The 20,510-nt window shown below is 35.0% G+C and overlaps 2 protein-coding genes and 2 long non-coding RNA genes across 4 annotated transcripts in view; 3 read left to right on the top strand and 1 right to left on the bottom strand.

Moving 5' to 3' along the window:
• The window catches only part of LOC120148494, a 19,312-nt gene extending 12,531 nt beyond the window's left edge, over positions 1-6,781 (top strand). Inside the window, exons 2-3 of the long non-coding RNA XR_005518372.1 lie at positions 4,672-4,675; positions 6,771-6,781. This is a non-coding gene — a long non-coding RNA (uncharacterized LOC120148494). The remainder of the gene's footprint in view (positions 1-4,671; positions 4,676-6,770) is intronic.
• LOC120148492 lies at positions 4,469-20,510 on the bottom strand. The gene is made up of 3 exons (XR_005518371.1): positions 20,381-20,510; positions 17,266-17,267; positions 4,469-4,480 (listed from the first exon to the last, which is right to left on the bottom strand). It is a non-coding gene; the product is annotated as an uncharacterized LOC120148492 (long non-coding RNA).
• Positions 16,519-17,408, top strand: LOC120148490 (transcription factor MYB114-like). The gene is made up of 3 exons (XM_039161596.1): positions 16,519-16,796; positions 16,873-17,002; positions 17,080-17,408. Exons 1-3 carry the CDS (start codon positions 16,664-16,666, stop codon positions 17,390-17,392), a joined length of 576 nt encoding a protein of 191 aa, XP_039017527.1. The 5' UTR covers positions 16,519-16,663; the 3' UTR covers positions 17,393-17,408.
• Positions 19,778-20,364, top strand: LOC120148491 (protein ELF4-LIKE 4-like). Its single transcript, XM_039161597.1, has one exon. The coding sequence runs from the start codon at positions 19,793-19,795 to the stop codon at positions 20,273-20,275; it is 483 nt and encodes a 160-aa protein (XP_039017528.1). The 5' UTR covers positions 19,778-19,792; the 3' UTR covers positions 20,276-20,364.

Below are 20,510 nucleotides of genomic sequence, written 5' to 3'. Positions count from 1 at the left end.
TAGGGTTTGGAATGAGATTTTGGGGTGGGCTCTAATTCTCCATGGTCTCCCGGTTTAGGTGCTAAAAAATGGTACCCGAGTTCTCCTTGCTGGTGCCCCCTTGGGCTTGCCAGGTCCTTAGTCCTAAACCCATCACAGGCTTGTGTAGACTAAGTTAAACTCGAGAGGAAACATTCCCTTATGCCCATACGGAGAATAAATTCACACGAAGGCATAAGGTATATGAATCCCGAAGGTTACTTAATAGGCCCATACGGAGAATAAATTCACACGAAGGCGTCGCTTTCACCCCCACTTAAATAGGGTTCGGAGCTCGGGTATAGAGCCTTTAGATGAAAAATCTGTAAGGGCTGAAATTATTAAAAAACGGTCAGTACAACTATTTACTTCGAAAATATAATCAAAAGTAAGCAATAAGGATCGAAATGTTACCTTAAAATTTAAACTTACCCTTTTCATTAAAAAGAAAACTGGAAATTACCTTAGCCTGACTCACTTACGGTCCCCAGCAGAGTTGCCAAGCTATCGCAACCGTGTTTCGGTTGGGCCCCGAAATTGGGCTTCGACTTGAAAAATGTGATTGGTGTCGCCACCGATTATTTATTTAAAAAATAAATAGGTTAATCGGATACCTTTTATCTTACCTGATCTGCGTCTTACCAAAGATATGTCGGATTCGGGAGTCGATTACGGTCAAGGAAGGATTAGCACCCTTGAACCGCCCTTTCGGTACTACGTAATTTGCCGGTTGTCTTAAATTAAGAAAATTGTAATTTAAAATTAAAAGGTAAAAATACGATCACAATTACTTACCTTAGATAGTTTTAAAGGTGTGACCTTAAGAAGGTCAAAAAACCATGTTAGATAAAAAGGTAATAGATAAAAAGGTAAGAAATAAATAAATTAATTAAATTAAAATAAAGAGAAAACAAATTAAATAAAAGATAAGATAAAGAAAATAAAGATAAAATAGTAAGTAAAATAAATATAAAAAATAAAGAAAAAGAAGAAAAAGAAGAAAAAAAATATAGAAATAAAACAAATAAATAAAATAATAATAAAAAAGTAAAAATAATATATATATAAAATAAAAAATAAAAAATAAAAAAGTAAATATATATATATATATATATATAAATTAATAAAACTGATAATAAAAAATAATATATTTATATATATAATCTAAAAAAATAAAAATATATACTAAAGTAAAAAAGAAAATACATAAAATGTAAAAAAAATATTACATGAAAAAAAAGAAAAATAAGAAAACAATTAAATAAAATGAGTAACAAGGGAAATATGCTTATAAATAAAGTTAAATAAATAAAATAATAATAATTAAAACGTAAATGTAAGAGACCAAATCAAAAGTAAAAAAAAATACTACCTTTTATTTATTTTTCGAATCGTTTACAATAGCTTTGCCTTTGTATCTTCTCGTGCTTTCCTCTATGTTTTGTGTGTAAATCGTGTCTTACAATGGTGAGTTACAATGGCTATTTATAGTGCTTGTGGATCCTATCTTTAGGAGTTTAAATCATAAAATTCTATCCTATTTTTTGAATCCTAGCAAAATTCTATCATATCTTTAGGAGTTTGAATCCTAAAATTCTATCCTATTTTTAGGAGTTTGAATCCTAGTAGGACGAAAAATGTGTGTTGACAGTTGCCCCTCTTTGCCCATAGTCGTGTAACGGGGATAGGGCAAAGATTAAAAGACACACTTTTCGTTCAGTGGAGTTGAAAATTAACTCTGATGTTTCAATAACTCCCTGTCGAATTGAGTTACGGATGACTCCTCCATCGTGAAGTCGAGTTCATCTTGAAATGATATGAAATTAAAGCCGTAGTTCGGAATTTGAATCAGCACGTGGCTTCCCGTTACCCTTCGGTCTTCTTCTCGGTTTAAAGACCTTGGATCGGAATAGAACTGAGAAATCTTCATTGACAGATAGCTTTTTCTTGACTTAAGCTATGCTGTTTGAAAATGTTTGCTTGTCACTAAGGCACGGCTAACCCAGGTCCTCTCCTCAACTTGAAAACCTCGACTGCAACCGGAAAGTAGTGCGATTGATGTGTCATCGAGCTGAATGGAGTCGAACTCGACAATTTTGATGGCAAATAATCCTTCTTTGAGTTGGATATCCTTCGTCGTGAAGTTGAAATCCAAGTAAGTAGCATTGTTCCAAGTCCAATATCCTCCGTCGTGAAGTTGAAATTGGCTCTGGAACCGGAAAATTGTTTGTTGACAACCAGTCGTCCCTTCGTTGTGAAGTTGAACTTGTGTTGTCTCGAGTCCAATATCCTTCGTTGTGAAGTTGAAATTGAATCTGAATGAAATTTTGTTGACAAGCAGCGGTCCCTTCGTCGTGAAGTTGAACTTGCGTTGTCTGGAATCCAATATCCTTCGTTGTGAAATTAAAATTGGCTCTGAGATTGGGAAGTTGTTGTTAACAAGCAGCGGTCCCTTCGTCGTGAAGTTGAACTTGCATTGTATGGAGTCCAATATCCTTTGTTGTGAAGTTGAAATTGGCTCTGAGATTGGGAAGTTGTTGTTGACAAGCAGCGGTCCCTTCGTCGTGAAGTTGAACTTGCGTTGTCTGAAGTCCAATATCATTTGTTGTGAAGTTGAAATTGGCTCTGAAATTAAGAAGTTGTTGTTGACAAGCAGCGGTCCCTTCGTCGTGAAGTTGAACTTGCGTTATCTGGAGTCCAATATCCTTCGTTGTGAAGTTGAAATTGGCTCTGAAATTGAGAAGTTGTTGTTGACAGGCAGCGGTCCCTTCACCGTGAAGTTGAACTTGCGTTGTCTGGAGTCCAATATTCTTCGTTGTGAAGTTGAAATTGGCTCTGAAATTGAGAAGTTGTTTGTTGACAACCAGTCGTCCCTTCGTTGTGAAGTTGAACTTGTGTTGTCTCGAGTGCCACGATATCCTCCGTCGTGGAGTTGAAATCGCAGATGAAACTGAAAAGTTGTTCGTTGACAACCAGTCGTCCATTCGTTGTGAAGTTGGACTTGTGTTTTCTCGGGTAGCACGATATCCTCCATCGTGGAGTTGAAATCGGTTCTGGAATTGGGAAGTTGTTCGTTGACAACCAGCCGTCCCTTCGTTGTGAAGTTGAACTTGTGTTGTCTCGGGTAGCACGATATCCTCCGTCGTGGAGTTGAAATCGGTTTCGAAATTGGGAAATTGTTGTTGGCAACCAGCCGTCCCTTCGTTGTGAAGTTGAAATTGACTCTAGCTAAAACCTAAAAAAGTTATGCATATATGTGATGAGATGGATGCAATGCTCTTAGGTAGGCCTAAAATGCATATGCAACATATGTTATTTTTGGGCTCAGGAGAGAAATCTCGATCTCCGATTGTTTTTCTGGAATCTTGGCTCTGGAATCTTCAAGTTCTGATCCCTGGTCTCAAATTCTTCAAATGTTCAAATATGATGTGCACATTCTATTTTTGATTTGAGAAATGCTATCCCAAGTATGTGCCTGAGCTGAGTGTAACGATTCAGATGATGCTTCAAGAGAAATTGTCTCAAAAGAGACAGAACTCGTTTCAAGGGAAACGATCTCAAAGATATTTGTTGCTTCAAGGGAAACGGTCTTAAGGGAGACAAAATTTTGTTTTAAGAAAAACTGTCTCAAGAGAGACAAAACTTAGTTCCAAAAGAAATTGTCTCACGGGGAGATGAAATTAGTTCCAAGGAAAACATATTCAAAGATGATGCTTCAAGAGAAATCTGTCTCAAGGGAGACAAAATTTTGTTTCAAGAGAAACTGTCTCAAGAGAGACGAAATTCATTTCAAGGGAAATGTTTTCAATATTTATGTTTCAAGAGAAACTGTCTCAAGGGAGACAAAATTTTGTTTCGAGGGAAACTATCTCAAGAGAGACAAAATTCATTTCAAGGGAAATGTTTTCAATGTTTATGTTTCAAGAGAAACTGTCTCAAGGGAGACAAAATTTTGTTTCAAGGGAAACTATCTCAAGAGAGACAAAATTCATTTCAAAGGAAATGTTTCCAATGTTTATGTTTCAAGAGAAACTGTCTCAATGGAGACGGAATTTTGTTTCAAGGGAAACTATCTCAAGAGAGACAAAGTTTGTTTCAAGGGAAACTTTTCAAGAGAAACAATAGTGAGAACGATTCCCTTCGTCGTGAAGTTGAAATCGTGGGTGGCCCCTTCGTCGTGAAGTTGAGCCAGGAATTGGATATCCTTCGTCATGAAGTTGAAATCCAACTTGAAAATGCGAACTGGATCGGTTCTGAATTATCTCTCGAACTCGTCTGAAGTTGATTCTAAGATCTGTCGATCTTTCAATATGTCAAATTGGTTGATGTGTAGCTTCTTGCTGCTGAGTTAAGCAACCAACATCAATCTTTAAAGGTGCTTTTGATTCGAGTATCATTCGTCTTGAAGTCGAAACTTGACTCTAAAAGCTGCAAAAATTATGTATGTGGAAAAAATGATGCTCTAAAATGTATGCATAAGATGCATATAACATGAATTGGTTATATTTTATCTCTTGAAAAAGGCCTGATAATTCGCATTAGGATGTTGAATCCCCAAATATGCCCAAAAAATGCCCAATATTTCATGTTGAATCTTCAAAGATGCCCCAAATGTTCCTCATTTCTTGCTTCAGCATTGATTCTGAGCATGAGTTTTGTGTCTAAGAGTCACATGTCATTTACCAAGATCCACTCTAGAGAGACTGTCTTGTTTGAAAAAAATGTTTTTCTTTCTCTTTTATTTTCAAAGTTTTTGAAAATATCAATAAAGAGTTTTGAAAAATGTTTAATCCAAAGTTTTGAAAATATTGTCACTTTCATGGTTTTACAATTGAGATGAATCATAAAACTAGAGTTCATCGGATATCAAAGAATTAATTACAATGTCAATCCTTCAATAAATTATAGCTATTTGACATGCGCCCAGATCAAAGCTATTTCTGGGAAATGGTCAAGCAAAGAAAGGATAAAAAGTCTCAGGTTATTGTGTTTGGTCAAAGGTTTGGCATTTTTGTTCATTTGATGCTCAAAGGTTTGACATTGGATGCTCAAAAGATTGATGGGGTAGCTTGCATGCTCCTCTGCTGGAAGTGTTCCCTGACTCCCAACCTTTGTTGTCACACTCGGATTGTGCGATGCCTTATCAAGGAATTTACGTGATCGCCTCAGTTGCACAATTTTTATATTCGAGCCGCCTTTTCAGGTTTTCAACTCGAACCCTCCTTTGGTTTCAAGACGTTATTCAGGATTTACGTCTTGAACCCCCCTTTGTTATTTTTCTCTACCATACATTAATTACATTGTTTTTTTTGCAAACAAAGATTAATCCTGATGGGCGGGATGAAATCTGAAGATAGTCTCTTCTGTTTAGAAATCCATGTATGATTAGAAGGGACTTTTAAGGCACGTAATGTAGGCCAGGGTTCGTGGTTATGAAAGAAAAGGATAAATAGGCCCAAACAAGTGTTTCAGGGTATTGAACCAAGGATCAATTCATTCTGATGCCATCAATCTTGTCTTGCTCAAAATGTCTCTTTCTCTTGATGCTCTATGATCTTTGAGTGAAGGGATTCAGTGATTCAGGAATGATTGTGCTTGATCAATCTCATTGAAGCTTGATGCACCATTTGTCTTTAGGGAATTTTGCATGTGCTTTTTGTCCCTTTTTTTATTTTTGTTCTTTCTTTTTTGTTCTTGTTTTTTCCTTTTTTGCTTCTTTTCTTTTTTCTTTTTGCCCTTTTTGTTCTGATTGAATCATCGCACTTGGCATTTGGTTCACCTTTCGGTATCTCATCTGAATCAATGTCTTCACTCATGTGAGCAGATTTTCTCCACCTTGCCCCCCAGTGTGGAGGGTGATCCTTGGTTAGGGTTGAATCAGAAGAAAAAAATACTATAGGCTCAAAAGGGGACACAAGGGATATATATTTTCTCCTGTTGTGAAGGGATAAAGAAAGAAAGCCATTCATCATTTCATACATGTAAGTCTTCACATAAGAGGTATCCCCAGGGGGATAGATTTTCAGGATTAGTTCTATTCACATGAAAACAATGTAGTTAATGCATGATAGAATTATTTCGGATGAATTCTTTTTTCTGCTCCTTGCTCCCAACATGTCTCAATGTTCAGGCTCCTGGCGAGATGCCCCAAACTGTATCTTGGAAGAATGCTCATGTTCAAATGAACAACTCAATGCCTTGGGTTTTAATGGTAAAAAAGGTTAATTTTGAGTCTAAAAAGACAGTTGTGTGATCTTATTGACTCAAAGAAAGGTGTGGGTGTATCAAAAAGATAAAGGTAATGTTCAAGAATTTCAAATGGAGGTAATGTCAAAATTTGGTTTTTTGATAATGACAATGAGTTATTTTGGGTAAAGAATCAAGGTGTTTTATTCTAGGGTTTGAGACAGGGTAAGAAATGTATAATCTTGTCATATGTCAAAAATCTATAATTCTTGAAGAATTAAAAGAATCCTCAATTCATTTAATATTCAAAGAACTAAAGATTAAAATTTGTTCAATTGCTCCACCTTAGAAAGTAACATGAATTCAATCGTTTAAAAGATGTGTTCAAACAAAATAATCCTCTAAGTGCAAATGGTATATGCCATGCCCCCTTCTTCAGCAAGCGCCTTACAGTTTTCAGAAGAATTTTTGGGAATCCTTATGTGGCAACAGCTTCAACATCGTAGCCCTTAGGAGATGGGTACTCTTTTCTCAGATCATCCTGGCAAGCTTTGTCCTACAATCAGCTGATCAGGCTCCTACTGTTACAATCTTGCTTCCATGTGGTTAAATTCGCTTCATCGAGCCCTTCACGACTTAATTTCATGTTTGTGAAAATGCTTAAAATGTAGATGAAAATGCAAAAAGGCAAAAATGCAAAATGCTAGAATGCATGAAATGTTCGAGGCATTGATCCAGAAAAGTGTCCATTATCATAAATAATCCTTATTCAGACAAAAATGTTTTATCTTGTAAGAGACATAAAAACAATAAAAGGTATGTTCTGACTAAATCTTCTAGACATCCATCCGAGATACTTTCTTCCATGACTCGACTGCTTCTTTGATCATCTTCTTATAACTGTCACCGTGATACATAAACTCTGATATAGATAATCCATATGTTGCTGGGACAAACTGATGTGCCCCATACTGTCTAAGTGCCAACAACGGAGCATACCCAACTGCACCTCAAAGTCCAAATAGGGTCATAGTGTCAGAATTCCCACACTTGAAAAGAACATCACTGAGGAACAACCAGGGGGCTCTCCAGGTAATATCCCGGTCCTGAAGATGAGTGAAGACTTTCATCCATTTCTCTTTTGAAGTGCCTTCATGTCATGTCATGGTGATGAACTCTCTCAAAGGTGAATACGTAGTGATAAATCTACAGTAGGCAACCCCATTAGTCTTTCAGAAGTGGATGTGAATCCAGAAGTGGATGTGAATCCAGACTTGAAGGAACTGAACACATCCAATGAATCTACCTCCACCAGCTCTTCGGTAATGGTTAAGAGACCAAAAGGTCTCGGCTGAGATGGTCGGTGCTGGGTTGACTTGTTTCGGAAGTTGCTCAAACAGTTCCACCACGGCTGCGTCAATGCATCCCAAAACCTTTGGAAAGATGATCAAGCCATCCAGACCTAGTGCAAAAAGGTCTATAGTCTTCCATTCATCACGGTGGTCCTTCATTAGTTCCCTTATGTGGATCCACTCAATTCCTTGCCCGTTACCTTTGTTACGGAGTCGGTCAGTCACCCATTTTTCATCAACTCCTGCAATCTTAGCCAGTCCGTTCTTGAAAGGCTGACTCTTGATGTGTTTGATGTAGGCTCGCTCCAGTTTAATGCTTTCACAGTGCAATAGTGTAGTATACTCCTCGATGGTAGGTACCATGTCCTCCTGGTTAAAAGTGAAGCAACTGTATCCCAGGTTCAAAAATTGAACCAAGACTCTGATTAAGGGCTCATCGGTCTTAACATGAAGCAAAAATGCAATGTCACCATACCGCTGACTGAACTTCTATTTCCGATCATTCTTCCAACTATCTCAGATGTCTCGAAGTTCTTGCACATTATTCTGTTTTAGGTTGATAGAGGCGTAGCTAACCAGCACTGACACATAGCTTTCTTGAAGACTGTCTCCCTTTTCCTTCTGAGTCTTCTCGGACCATAGTCGTACCTCGGGGTTTTTAATCTCTTGTATTACAACACCTTTTTCCATGGATTCAGATTATTCGAGTTTTAACAAACACGTTTTAGTGGATCAATGACCTCTTTTATGATGCAAGTGATGAAAATAAAATAAAAGAAAGATGAAAAGAGTTAGTGAGGTGAAAAAAAAATAAAAAACGATCATAAAAATGAAAGTCCTACCCCACATGATATTTACCCCACATGCTTATTATTCCTACCCGGACATGATCTCTATCCCGCATGCTACTTTCAAACAAATCCTAACCGCATATTTGTCTAGTTTGCATGCTTTGAACAGAAACTAAAGCAGGAAACAAAGCAGCCTAGGGTTTGGAATGAGATTTTGGGGTGGGCTCTAATTCTCCATGGTCTCCCGATTTAGGTGCTAAAAAATGGTACCCGAGTTCTCCTTGCTGGTGCCCCCTTGGGCTTGCCAGACCTTTAGTCCTAAACCCATCACAGGCTTGTGTGGACTAAGTTAAACTCGAGATGAAACATTCCCTTATGCCCATGCGGAGAATAAATTCACACGAAGGCATAAGGTATATGAATCCCGAAGGTTACTTGCTAGGCCCATACGGAGAATAAATTCACACGAAGGCGTCGCTTTCACCCCCACTTAAATAGGGTTCAGAGCTAGGGTATAGAGCCTTTAGATGAAAAATCTTTAAGGGCTGAAATCATTAAAAAATGGTCAGTACAACTATTTACTTCGAAAATATAATCAAAAGTAAGCAATAAGGATCGAAATGTTACCTTAAAATTTAAACTTACCCTTTTCATTAAAAAGACAACTGGAAATTACCTTAGCCTGACTCACTTACGGTCCCCAGCGGAGTCGCCAAGCTGTCGTAACCGTCTTTCGGTTGGGCCCCGGAATTGGGCTTCGACTTGAAAAATGTGATTGGAGTCGCCACCGATTATTTATTTAAAAAATAAATAGGTTAATCGGATACCTTATATCTTACCTGATCTGCGTCTTACCAAAGATATGTCGGATTCGGGAGTCGATTACGGTCAAGGAAGGATTAGCACCCTTGAACCGCCCTTTCGGTACTACGTAATTTGTCGGTTGTCTTAAATTAAGAAAATTGTAATTTAAAATTAAAAGGTAAAAATACGATCACAATTACTTACCTTAGATAGTTTTAAAGGTGTGGCCTTAAGAAGGTCAAAAAATCATGTTAGATAAAAAGGTAATAGATAAAAAGGTAAGAAATAAATTAATTAATTAAATTAAAATAAAGAGAAAACAAATTAAATAAAAGATAAGATAAAGAAAATAAAGATAAAATAGTAAGTAAAATAAATATAAAAAATAAAGAAAAAGAAGAAAAAGAAGAAAAAAAATATAGAAATAAAACAAATAAATAAAATAATAATAAAAAAGTAAAAATAATATATATATATAATAAAAAAAAGTAATATATATATATATATATATATATATAAATTAATAAAACTAATAATAAAAATAATATATTTATATATATAATCTAAAAATAAAAATAAAAATATATACTAAAGTAAAAAAGAAAATACATAAAATGTAAAAAAATATTACATGAAAAAAAAGAAAAGAAAAATAACAAAACAATTAAATAAAATGAGTAACAAGGGAAATGTGCTTATAAATAAAGTTAAATAAATAAAATAATAATAATTAAAACGTAAATGTAAGAGACCAAATCAAAAGTAAAAAAGATACTACCTTTTATTTATTTTTCGAATCATTTACAATAGCTTTGCCTTTGTATCTTCTCGTGCTTTTCTCTATGTTTTGTGTGTAAATCGTGTCTTACAATGATGAGTTACAATGGCTATTTATAGTGCTTGTGGATCCTATCTTTAGGAATTTAAATCTTAGTAGAACTCTATCCTATTTTTAGGAGTTTGAATCCTAGCAAAATGTTATCCTATTTTTAGGAGTTTGAATCCTAAAATTATATCCCATTGTAACACACGATTTACACACAAAACACAGAGGAAAGCACGGAAAATACAAAGACAAAGCTGTTGTAAACGATTCGAAAAGGAAATAAAAGGTAGCATTTTCTTTTTTCTTTCTTTTGCATGTGCACGTTATTTTTCTTGAGATTTGGTTCGAATAACCCAAAACGTGGGTTGCGCCGATGACCAAAATGGGTGGGGTTTCGAAGTTTCGAACCTAGATCTACCCCGAGGCTTATTTTTAAAAACCGGTTTGATTTTTGGTAAAAGTAGGGGAGGAGCTTTTTAAAAATCTATATTAATCCCTTTATTTATTATATGGATATTTTATTCACTTATTTTTATTATTCATGTTATTATTATTATATGTATATATATATATATATATATATATATATATTAAATTATTTTCATTTGATTTTTTTACTATATTTTTTATTATTATTATATATTTATTTATTTAATATTTTACTTACAAGTCTAATATTACTATATATCTTTATCTAGTCATATATATTTTTTATACTTTTAATAGTTTATTTATATACATATTATTAAATATATATATTCTTAATTATTTTTATTTGATTATTTCTTTATTTATATAATATATCTTATAACTTTATATATTATATTATTTTTTATTATTTTTATTTTTTATTCATTACTATTATATTATTATTTTTTTAAAAAAACCTTGTGTCTGTATCATTATTATTATTAAACATTATATTATATACTACTAACCTAGAGGGCCCATTTTTTTGTCTTATTTCTTACTAAAGCCCCCCACTTTCGGTGAATTGGGAGGGTAGCTTTTCTATTTTTAAGTATTTGGTGTATATATATAGCTTATTTATTTTATTAATACTTTGATATATATATATATATATATATATATATATATATATATATATATATATTTATATTTTTTTCCTTTTTTCAAATATTATTATATATAATTATTACTTTACTATTTTTTTCTTATCTTATTTATTTTATTTTTCCATTGTATCTTATTTGTTTTCTTTACCTTGTTTATCTAACACATTTCTCGATTTTTTTTTTCAAATCAATCAAGGGTAAGTAATTAGGATCGAAACTTTACCTTTTAATTTAACTTGTTATTTTTCTTAATTAAGACAACTGGAAATTACGTAGTACCGAAAGGGCGGTTCAAGGGTGCTAATCCTTCCTTGACCGTAACCGACTCCCGAGCCCGACATATTTCTGGTAAGACGCAGATCAGGTAAGAAATAGGGTATCCGATCAACCCATTTATTTTTAAATAAATGATCGGTGGCGACTCCAATCCACATTTTTCAAGTCGAAGCCCAATTCCGGGGCCCAACCGAAAGACGGTTGCATCTTATGTATACATTTTAGAGCATCATTTTTTCCACATACATAGTTTTTGCAGCTTTTAGAGTCAAGTTTCGACTTCAAGACGAATGATACTCGAATCAAAAGCACCTTTAAAGATTGATGTTGGTTGCTTAACTCAGCAGCAAGAAGCTACACTTCAACCAATTTGACATATTGAAAGATCGACAGATCTTAGAATCAACTTCAGACGAGTTCGAGAGATAATTCAGAACCGATCCAGTTCGCATTTTCAAGTTGGATTTCAACTTCATGACGAAGGATATCCAATTCCTGGCTCAACTTCACGACGAAGGGGCCACCCACGATTTCAACTTCACGACGAAGGGAATCGTGCTCACTATTGTTTCTCTTGAAAAGTTTCCCTTGAAACAAACTTTGTCTCTCTTGAGAAAGTTTCCCTTGAAACAAAATTTTGTCTCCCTTGAGACAGTTTCTCTTGAAACATAAACATTGAAAACATTTCCCTTGAAATGAGTTTTGTCTCTCTTGAGATAGTTTCCCTTGAAACAAAATTCCGTCTCCATTGAGACAGTTTCTCTTGAAACATAAACATTGAAAACATTTCCCTTGAAATAATTTCGTCTCTCTTGGGATAGTTTCCCTTTAAACAAAATTTTGTCTCTCTTGAGACAGTTTCTCTTGAAATAAATTTTGTCTCTCTTGAGACAGTTTCCCTTGAAACAAAATATTTGAATATGTTTTCTTTGAAACAAATTTCATCTCCCTTGAGACAGTTTCTTTTGGAACTAAGTTTTGTCTCTCTTGAGACAGTTTCTCTTGAAACAAATTTCGTCTATCTTGAGACAGTTTCCCTTGAAACAAAATCTTTGAATTTATTTCCCCTAAAACAAATTTTGTCTCCCTTAAGACAATTACTCTTGAAACACAAAATCTTCAAATTTATTTCCCTTAAAACATAATTTTGTTTCCCTTGAGATCGTTTCTCATGAAACAACATATATCTTTGAGATCATTTCCCTTGAAACGAATTCTATCTCTTTCAAGACAACTTCTCTTAAAACATCATCTGAACCGTTACACTCAGCTCAGGCACATACTTGAGATGGTCGAGAAGCATTTCTCAAATCAAAAATAGAATGTGCACATCAGATTTGAACATTTGAAGAATTCAAGATCAGGGATCAAAATTTGAAGATTCAAGAATCAAGTTTCCAGACAGGCAACTGGAGATCGAGATTTCTCTCCAGAGCCCCAAGATAACATACGTTGCATATGCATTTTAGGCACACCTAAGAGCATTGCATCCATAGCATCACATATATGCATAACTTTTTCAGGTTTTAGCTAGAGTCAATTTCAACTTCGCGGCGAAGGATATTGAACTCAAAGCGACACAATTTGCTCGAGAGTGGATTTCAACTTCACAACGAAGGATATCTAGCTCGAAGCCAAACTTCACAATAAAGGGGTCTCCACGGTTTCAACTTCACGGCGAAGGAAATTGTGTCCACCCGCAACATACAATACTTGGATTTCAACTTCACGATGAAGGATATTCAAGTCAAGGCTCAACTTCACAACGAAGGGGCCATCCGCGATTTCAACTCCACGACGGAGGATATCGTGGCACTCGAGAAAACGCAAGTTCAACTTCACGACGAAGGGACAGCTGCTTGTCAACAACAACTTCTCAATTTCAGAGCCAATTTCAACTTCACAACGAAGGATATTGGACTTCAGACAACGCAAGTTCAACTTCACGACGAAGGGACCGCTGCTTGTCAACAACAACTTCTCAATTTCAGAGCCAATTTCAACTTCACAACGAAGGATATTGGACTTCAGACAATGCAAGTTCAACTTCACGACGAAGGGACCGCTGCTTGTCAACAACAACTTCCCAATCGCAGAGCCAATTTCAACTTCACAACAAAGGATATTGGACTCCATACAATGCAAGTTCAACTTCACGACGAAGGGACCGCTGCTTGTCAACAACAACTTCCCAATCTCAGAGCCAATTTCAATTTCACAACGAAGGATATTGGATTCCAGACAACGCAAGTTCAACTTCACGACGAAGGGACCGCTGCTTGTCAACAAAATTTCATTCAGATTCAATTTCAACTTCACAACGAAGGATATTGGACTCGAGACAACACAAGTTCAAATTCACAACGAAGGGACGACTGGTTGTCAACAAAAAATTTCCCGGTTCCAGAGCCAATTTCAACTTCACGACGGAGGATATTAGACTTGGAACAATGCTACTTACTTGGATTTCAACTTCACGACGAAGGATATCCAACTCAAAGAAGGATTATTTGCCATCAAAATTGTCGAGTTCGACTCCATTCAGCTCGATGACACATCAATCGCACTACTTTCCGGTTGCAGTCGAGGTTTTCAAGTCGAGGAGAGGACCTGGGTTAGCCGTGCCTTAGTGACAAGCAAACATTTTCAAACAGCATAGCTTAAGTCAAGAAAAAGCTATCTGTCAATGAAGATTTCTCAGTTCTATTTCGATCCAAGGTCTTTAAACCGAGAAGAAGACCGAAGGGTAACGGGAAGCCACGTGCTGATTCAAATTCCGAACTACGGCTTTAATTTCATATCATTTCAAGATGAACTCGACTTCACGATGGAGGAGTCATCCGTAACTCAATTCGACATGGAGTTATTGAAACATCAGAGTTAATTTTCAACTCCACTGAACGAAAAGTGTGTCTTTTAATCTTTGCCCTATCCTCGTTACACGACTATGGGCAAAGAAGGGCAGCTGTCAACACACATTTTTCGTCCTACTAGGATTCAAACTCTAAAAATAGGATAGAATTTTAGGATTCAAACTCCTAAAGATATGATAGAATTTTGCTAGGATTCAAAAAATAGGATAGAATTTTATGATTTAAACTCCTAAAGATAGGATCCACAAGCACTATAAATAGTCATTGTAACTCACCATTGTAAGACACGATTTACACACAAAACATAGAGGAAAGCACGAGAAGATACAAAGGCAAAGCTATTGTAAACGATTCGAAAAATAAATAAAAGGTAGTATCTTTTTTTACTTTTGATTTGGTCTCTTACATTTACGTTTTAATTATTATTATTTTATTTATTTAACTTTATTTATAAGCACATTTCCCTTGTTACTCATTTTATTTAATTGTTTTGTTATTTTTCTTTTCTTTTTTTCATGTAATATTTTTTTTACATTTTATGTATTTTCTTTTTTACTTTAGTATATATTTTTATTTTTTTTAGATTATATATATAATATATATTTTTATTATCAGTTTTATTAATTTATATATATATATATTTACTTTTTTATTTTTTATTTTATATATATATTATTTTTACTTTTTTATTATTATTTTATTTATTTGTTTTATTTCTATATTTTTATTTCTTCTTTTTCTTCTTTTTCTTTATTTTTTATATTTATTTTACTTACTATTTTATCTTTGTTTTCTTTATCTTATCTTTTATTTAATTTGTTTTCTCTTTATTTTAATTTAATTAATTTATTTATTTCTTACCTTTTTATCTATTACATTTTTATCTAACATGGTTTTTTGACCTTCTTAAGGCCACACCTTTAAAACTATCTAAGGTAAGTAATTGTGATCGTATTTTTACCTTTTAATTTTAAATTATAATTTTCTTAATTTAAGACAACCGGCAAATTACGTAGTACCGAAAGGGCGGTTCAAGGGTGCTAATCCTTCCTTGACCGTAATCGACTCCCGAATCCGACATATCTTTGGTAAGACGCAGATCAGGTAAGATATAAGGTATCCGATTAACCTATTTATTTTTTAAATAAATAATCGGTGGTGACTCCAATCACATTTTTCAAGTCGAAGCCCAATTCGGGGCCCAACCGAAAGACGGTTACGACAAAATGAAAGAACATAAACGGATGAATGTAAACAGACTTAAACGAACATAAACAAATACAATAAACGAACATAAACAAACATGCATAATCATAACAAATGAACATAATCGAAAGCAATAAACGAACATAAATAACAACTAAAATAACCACAAAAAATTCATTATTCATTAATATAACCTACAACTTCATAGTTAAAATTATTTGGATTTTAAATGGGTATAATTTATATTTTCTTTAGTTGATTTGAGTTTAAAATTTATTTGGGTTTTAAAATATTAATAATTGGATCTTAATATTTTAAATGAGCGTGGAGATTGAGCTGCATATAAACGAACATACACGGACATAAATGAATAAACATAAACGGATATTGATAGTGGAAACACTGCATCTCTTATGAAGTTGCAGGATTACCTATTTTTATATCGAAGATGAAGATTTGCAGGCTTTCATAAAGATGGAACGAATTTTCAATCATGCTTATGATTAGAGGTTTACTTTAATATATAGGTTTACAAATAATTGAAAAGATTGAAGTAGTAAATAATAGGTGGAAAATGACATCAAAGCAAAGCATGCTAATAACTGAACAAAGGCAAGTCCAACTGCTAACCAGTCATATTTATTCTTTATCCATAGCACTAACTTTAATCAAATAAAATTAGACTTAATCCTGTGAATTGTATTCAACTCCTACCTGTCTATCCATAGGTCTAACCCATTGTCATAAATTTAGCAACTACATGACAAAATTGCATATGGATGGCAATGGCATGGGGAGATGCCCGCCGATTACTATCTCATTGCCATCTAACTTTCACACTGTTTTTTAACCCAATGGCAAATGCCATCTTTTCATAGTTTTTGTGCCCCTTAGAATCTCAACTCGCAGGCGCACTATGCTTGTATTTATCTTGTAATCTGCAGCCTTTTGTGCAGGCCTTTCTACAAACTTTACACCATTTTCATTGCTCAATCATATCAAATTCAAAGCCATTACTGCTGTCCTTTTCATGATGTCTGCACTACGCAGCTATTTCAACACTTCGTATCTTTCAAATATGTATTATATATACGTGTAGTTAAGTGGTAGTTGAGGTTCTTCTTAGACACAAAGAAGGGTAGATAACACAGTGAGCCACATACAATCTCCTCCTCTCCCTTTCTGATTATATACAGCCATTACAGGATCGAAAGAAATTCGATACAAGCTCCTGCAGGAAGATCGGGCGGTTAAAATGGAAGACAATGTGCCCCCTAAGAGATCAGAGTTCAACAAGGGAGCATGGACGGCTGAAGAAGATAGAAGATTGGCTGAGGTTATTGCAGTTCATGGTGCTAGAAAGTGGAGGACAATTGCAAACACTGCAGGTAGTCACTAAGTGAATTAATATCGTATGGGTTTATGTAGGTGTTTGATTTTTTTTAATCTTTTTCTATGGTGTAGGTTTAAATAGGTGTGGCAAAAGTTGTAGGCTGAGATGGATGAATTATCTTAGGCCTAACATCAAGAGAGGAAATATAACAGACCAAGAAGAGGACTTGATACTTAGGCTTCATAAACTCCTCGGAAACAGGTTAATTTCATTTCGATGAATCTTGCAATATTATCTTCCAGAGTTGATTATTAATGGATTACTTTTCCATTATGCAGGTGGTCTTTGATAGCAGGGAGATTACCAGGGAGAACAGATAACGAGATCAAGAACTACTGGAATTCTCATTTGAGAAAGAAAGTGAACCAGAACGAGAAACAAAGTGGAGCTTCAACAAGACAAGGCTGCAATGCTCAAAAGAGACTAGTGGAGAATGACAAAGAACAGGGTAGAGAAGAGAATACATCTCCAGGATGCGAGGACTCGAATATCAACTTCAATGTGGACGAGCTCTTCGATTTCTCCAACGAGGACACCCGCATCTTGGAGTGGGTGAGCAGATTTCTCCAAGTTGATGAGGCCTTTAACTGAAACATTATGGAACAGCAGCAACTTTTGTCTTTATAATTTCCTATGATTCGGGAATTTGATGCAATCCGTGTTAATCTGTAAAGCCTTGTTATCCTTCAATGAATCGGGCAGCATTCAGGTAATTCTGTAAGCCTAGTTGCTGAAATAGGGACACTACATCGCAGACGCTCGTGATTGGTGTTAATCAGTATATCAAAAAGTAGAACAAAATAGGAGAAAACAGAAAGGAAAAGGCAAAGAACTGAGAAGTAGATTGGTAAGGCAACTGGGGAATACAGGAAAACAACCAACTATAAACATATTATATATTAAACCAATAGTTCCCGGAAGGCCATAGAGAAAGGAGATTCTTTTCTTAAAATTGGCTGGAAAGAAAGGAAAAGAGTGAAAAGGATCATCTGATGAGACAAAAGGGTTCATGGAATTTACCTACTAGTACCCATTGAATCCATAACTTTTACCTAGTAGCGTATGTAAAGTGGGATTTTTACACTCTTATTCTATTGATACATGATGAAACACCAAACAAGAGCTAAACAACATGAGTTTTTGACAAAGACGAAGACTGTATTGTCTTGTTTTAAGCCTGACAACTTTTCCATATTCCCCCACTTTTTTGAAACATACATATATAGCCTCAAAATGTCCGGAAAGAAACAGTCCTGCTGCGACTTAAACCCCGTGGTGTGGTGGGAAACCATTGTCCTATTATTTCCACTCCAACCTTCTGAAAATTACTCATCACTTTGTCTCTTCTCCACTCCTGTTTTAATGCCATGTGAATTCAGATTCTCACACCCGAAACTCAACAAAGACTCTGTCAAATGACAAAAAGCTGCGAGTGGGCAGGGTCAACTTAAGAGCGACATTATAATTCAGATGACAAATGAAGGCTAGTAGGCCCATTTATCCGGTCGGTGTTTGCATTAGATGCTTCATCGGCCCTATATTGAGCCTACAATTTCATACCTAAGCCCAGACCCGTTAATACACTAAAACCTTTTTTCTGTCATCGCCTTTAAAATACATAAAATATATTGAATTATAAAAAAATATCAAAAATAATAAATATATTGAATCAAAATATAAAGACATGAAAGAGTTATAGTATTAATAATATTTTAATTTAATTAAAAAGTTTATTTTTTCAAAAAAATATATAACCAAAATTAAAATAAACTCATTAATATGGTAATTTGTTTTTTTAATTTGTCCACTTAATCTAACAATCTTCATTCAGATATTATATTATATCCGGCAAATCAAATACTCCTACGTGCTAAAAAGTACTACAGCAGCCAGCAGAGGTGAGGATATAAAAAAAAAACCCCAGAAATTTAAGGGAAACAATTATGCCAGACTGCCTTAGGCTTGCCTGTCTTTAAAATCTAGAGAAAGAGACAAAATAGGAGAGAGAGAGAGCGCTTGCCTGTGTTTAAGAGAGAGGGGGGAAGCAACAAAAACGTTCATAGTAGTGTCTCTAATTAGAGCATGTGCATGTCAATCAAAAACCTTTCATTCTTATATTCTCTTTCTTTCTTGGTTTGATGATTTCAGGGCCTCTGTGTGTTGAATTGAGTCTGATCTAACCTCTCTCTCCCTCTCTCGATCTGGCTCAGGCATCTCCAGAAGCTGAGAAGCATTACAATTATCCGTTCCGATATTTTCTTTATTTCTGGTCAGAATCCTAATCCCATATTTTTGCTGCAAATAGTTTCCAATCCCTCCTTTTGTCTTCTCGCTCGACATGTCTTGTGGTTTCAAGGTAAGAAATAGAAAATGCATATCGACCCAGATTTTGTTATGCCATACTTGTTTTAGTGGTATTTTTTGGTTGATAAAATAACTATACATTTACCTGCTTTTTAAGTTCTTTTTCCCTTTCCATCGTTTTTTTGGGTTGCAACTCTATATTTGGAACAACAGCTAAAGGAATTGCTTCCTGGTTCCTTACTCTTCCATTTTTAAAACCAATTTTTTTCCTGTCTCCATCCCATTTTATTTTTAATGATGTCTTCCTAGATTTGGATATATAATTTTGTGGGGGGTTTGGTTTAAAAAGTTGCTTTTTATGGGCAAAGCAGTGTTTTTCCCCTTTTCAAACACAAAATTAAAACCAAATTTCTGCTTGTGTGCGCTTAATTCGTTGTTTCTTATGCGCACACACTCTTAATTTCTGCTAGGTTGCTAAGAGATGCGGAGAAATGCAAAGGATAATCTTTAAGCAGTAATTTTATCTAAGCAAAACTGTTAAAATCTTTGACTCAACTTCCTCCGGTGAGATGTTCTGCCTCCTATAATACAAATTAGAAATGTATTGTCTTAAAACTTTGGTTTATCTTTCTTTTGCTTTCATTTTCTTCACAACCAAATAGAGACCATATCGTTCAATGCCTTTCCATGTTGCATTTATTATTTTCTTGCAATAATGAGTGCCACTATAACATTTTTCCTTTCATATGTCCTAATTCGGATGTGCATTATTATTGTTGTTGTTATGCAGGAAGAAGTCTGGTCTTGATTGAACTGAACTGTGGAATGGAAGGTGGTATATATCCAGGGTTTGGTAATGGAGCTCAAGCGGATGGCAAGGTTTTGCAGACTTTCCAAAAGAGTTTTGTGCAAGTTCAAGGCATACTAGACCAAAACAGGCTGCTAATCAACCAGATTAACCAAAACCATGAGTCAAAGATCCCAGATAACCTGGGCCGGAATGTCGGGTTAATTAAAGAGTTGAACAACAATATTAGAAGAGTAGCCGATCTCTACGCCGATCTCTCCAGCTCGTTCAGCAGATCGATGGAGGTTTCATCCAAAGGAGATTCGGCCGGGACACATGAACCTGATGGAAAAGCTAGTCAGAAGAGAATTAGATCTGGGTAAATTTGATCAAGCTAAGCCATTTGTTATAAAATTGTATTATCTTTCACTGTGGAATAAGGGGAGCATTTTGATATTGTAGTAAAAGAAACGAAAGGTTGATAATACATGAAATGTGTCTGCGATATTGAAGTTTGAACATAATCCTCACACCCCCACTTTTTAGATTGAAACATCCTATAAAATTTACCATTGTAGTGATGTACAACTATGCTATATTGTCTGAAATCAAAGCATT

This window comes from Hibiscus syriacus, unplaced genomic scaffold (genome assembly GCF_006381635.1).
Source record: "Hibiscus syriacus cultivar Baekdansim isolate YM2019G1 unplaced genomic scaffold, ASM638163v2 tig00110962_pilon, whole genome shotgun sequence".
Taxonomy (NCBI): domain Eukaryota; kingdom Viridiplantae; phylum Streptophyta; class Magnoliopsida; order Malvales; family Malvaceae; genus Hibiscus; species Hibiscus syriacus.
This window is presented reverse-complemented; position numbering and strand designations above follow the sequence as displayed.

Coding starts and splice junctions, on each gene's coding strand:
- LOC120148490 (XM_039161596.1), top strand. CDS start 16,664: ATGGAAGACAATGTGCCCCCTAAGAGATCAGAGTTCAACAAGGGAGCA. Junction 16,797..16,872: donor GACAATTGCAAACACTGCAG/GTAGTCACTAAG, acceptor TCTATGGTGTAG/GTTTAAATAGGTGTGGCAAA. Junction 17,003..17,079: donor CATAAACTCCTCGGAAACAG/GTTAATTTCATT, acceptor TCCATTATGCAG/GTGGTCTTTGATAGCAGGGA.
- LOC120148491 (XM_039161597.1), top strand. CDS start 19,793: ATGTTGCATTTATTATTTTCTTGCAATAATGAGTGCCACTATAACATT.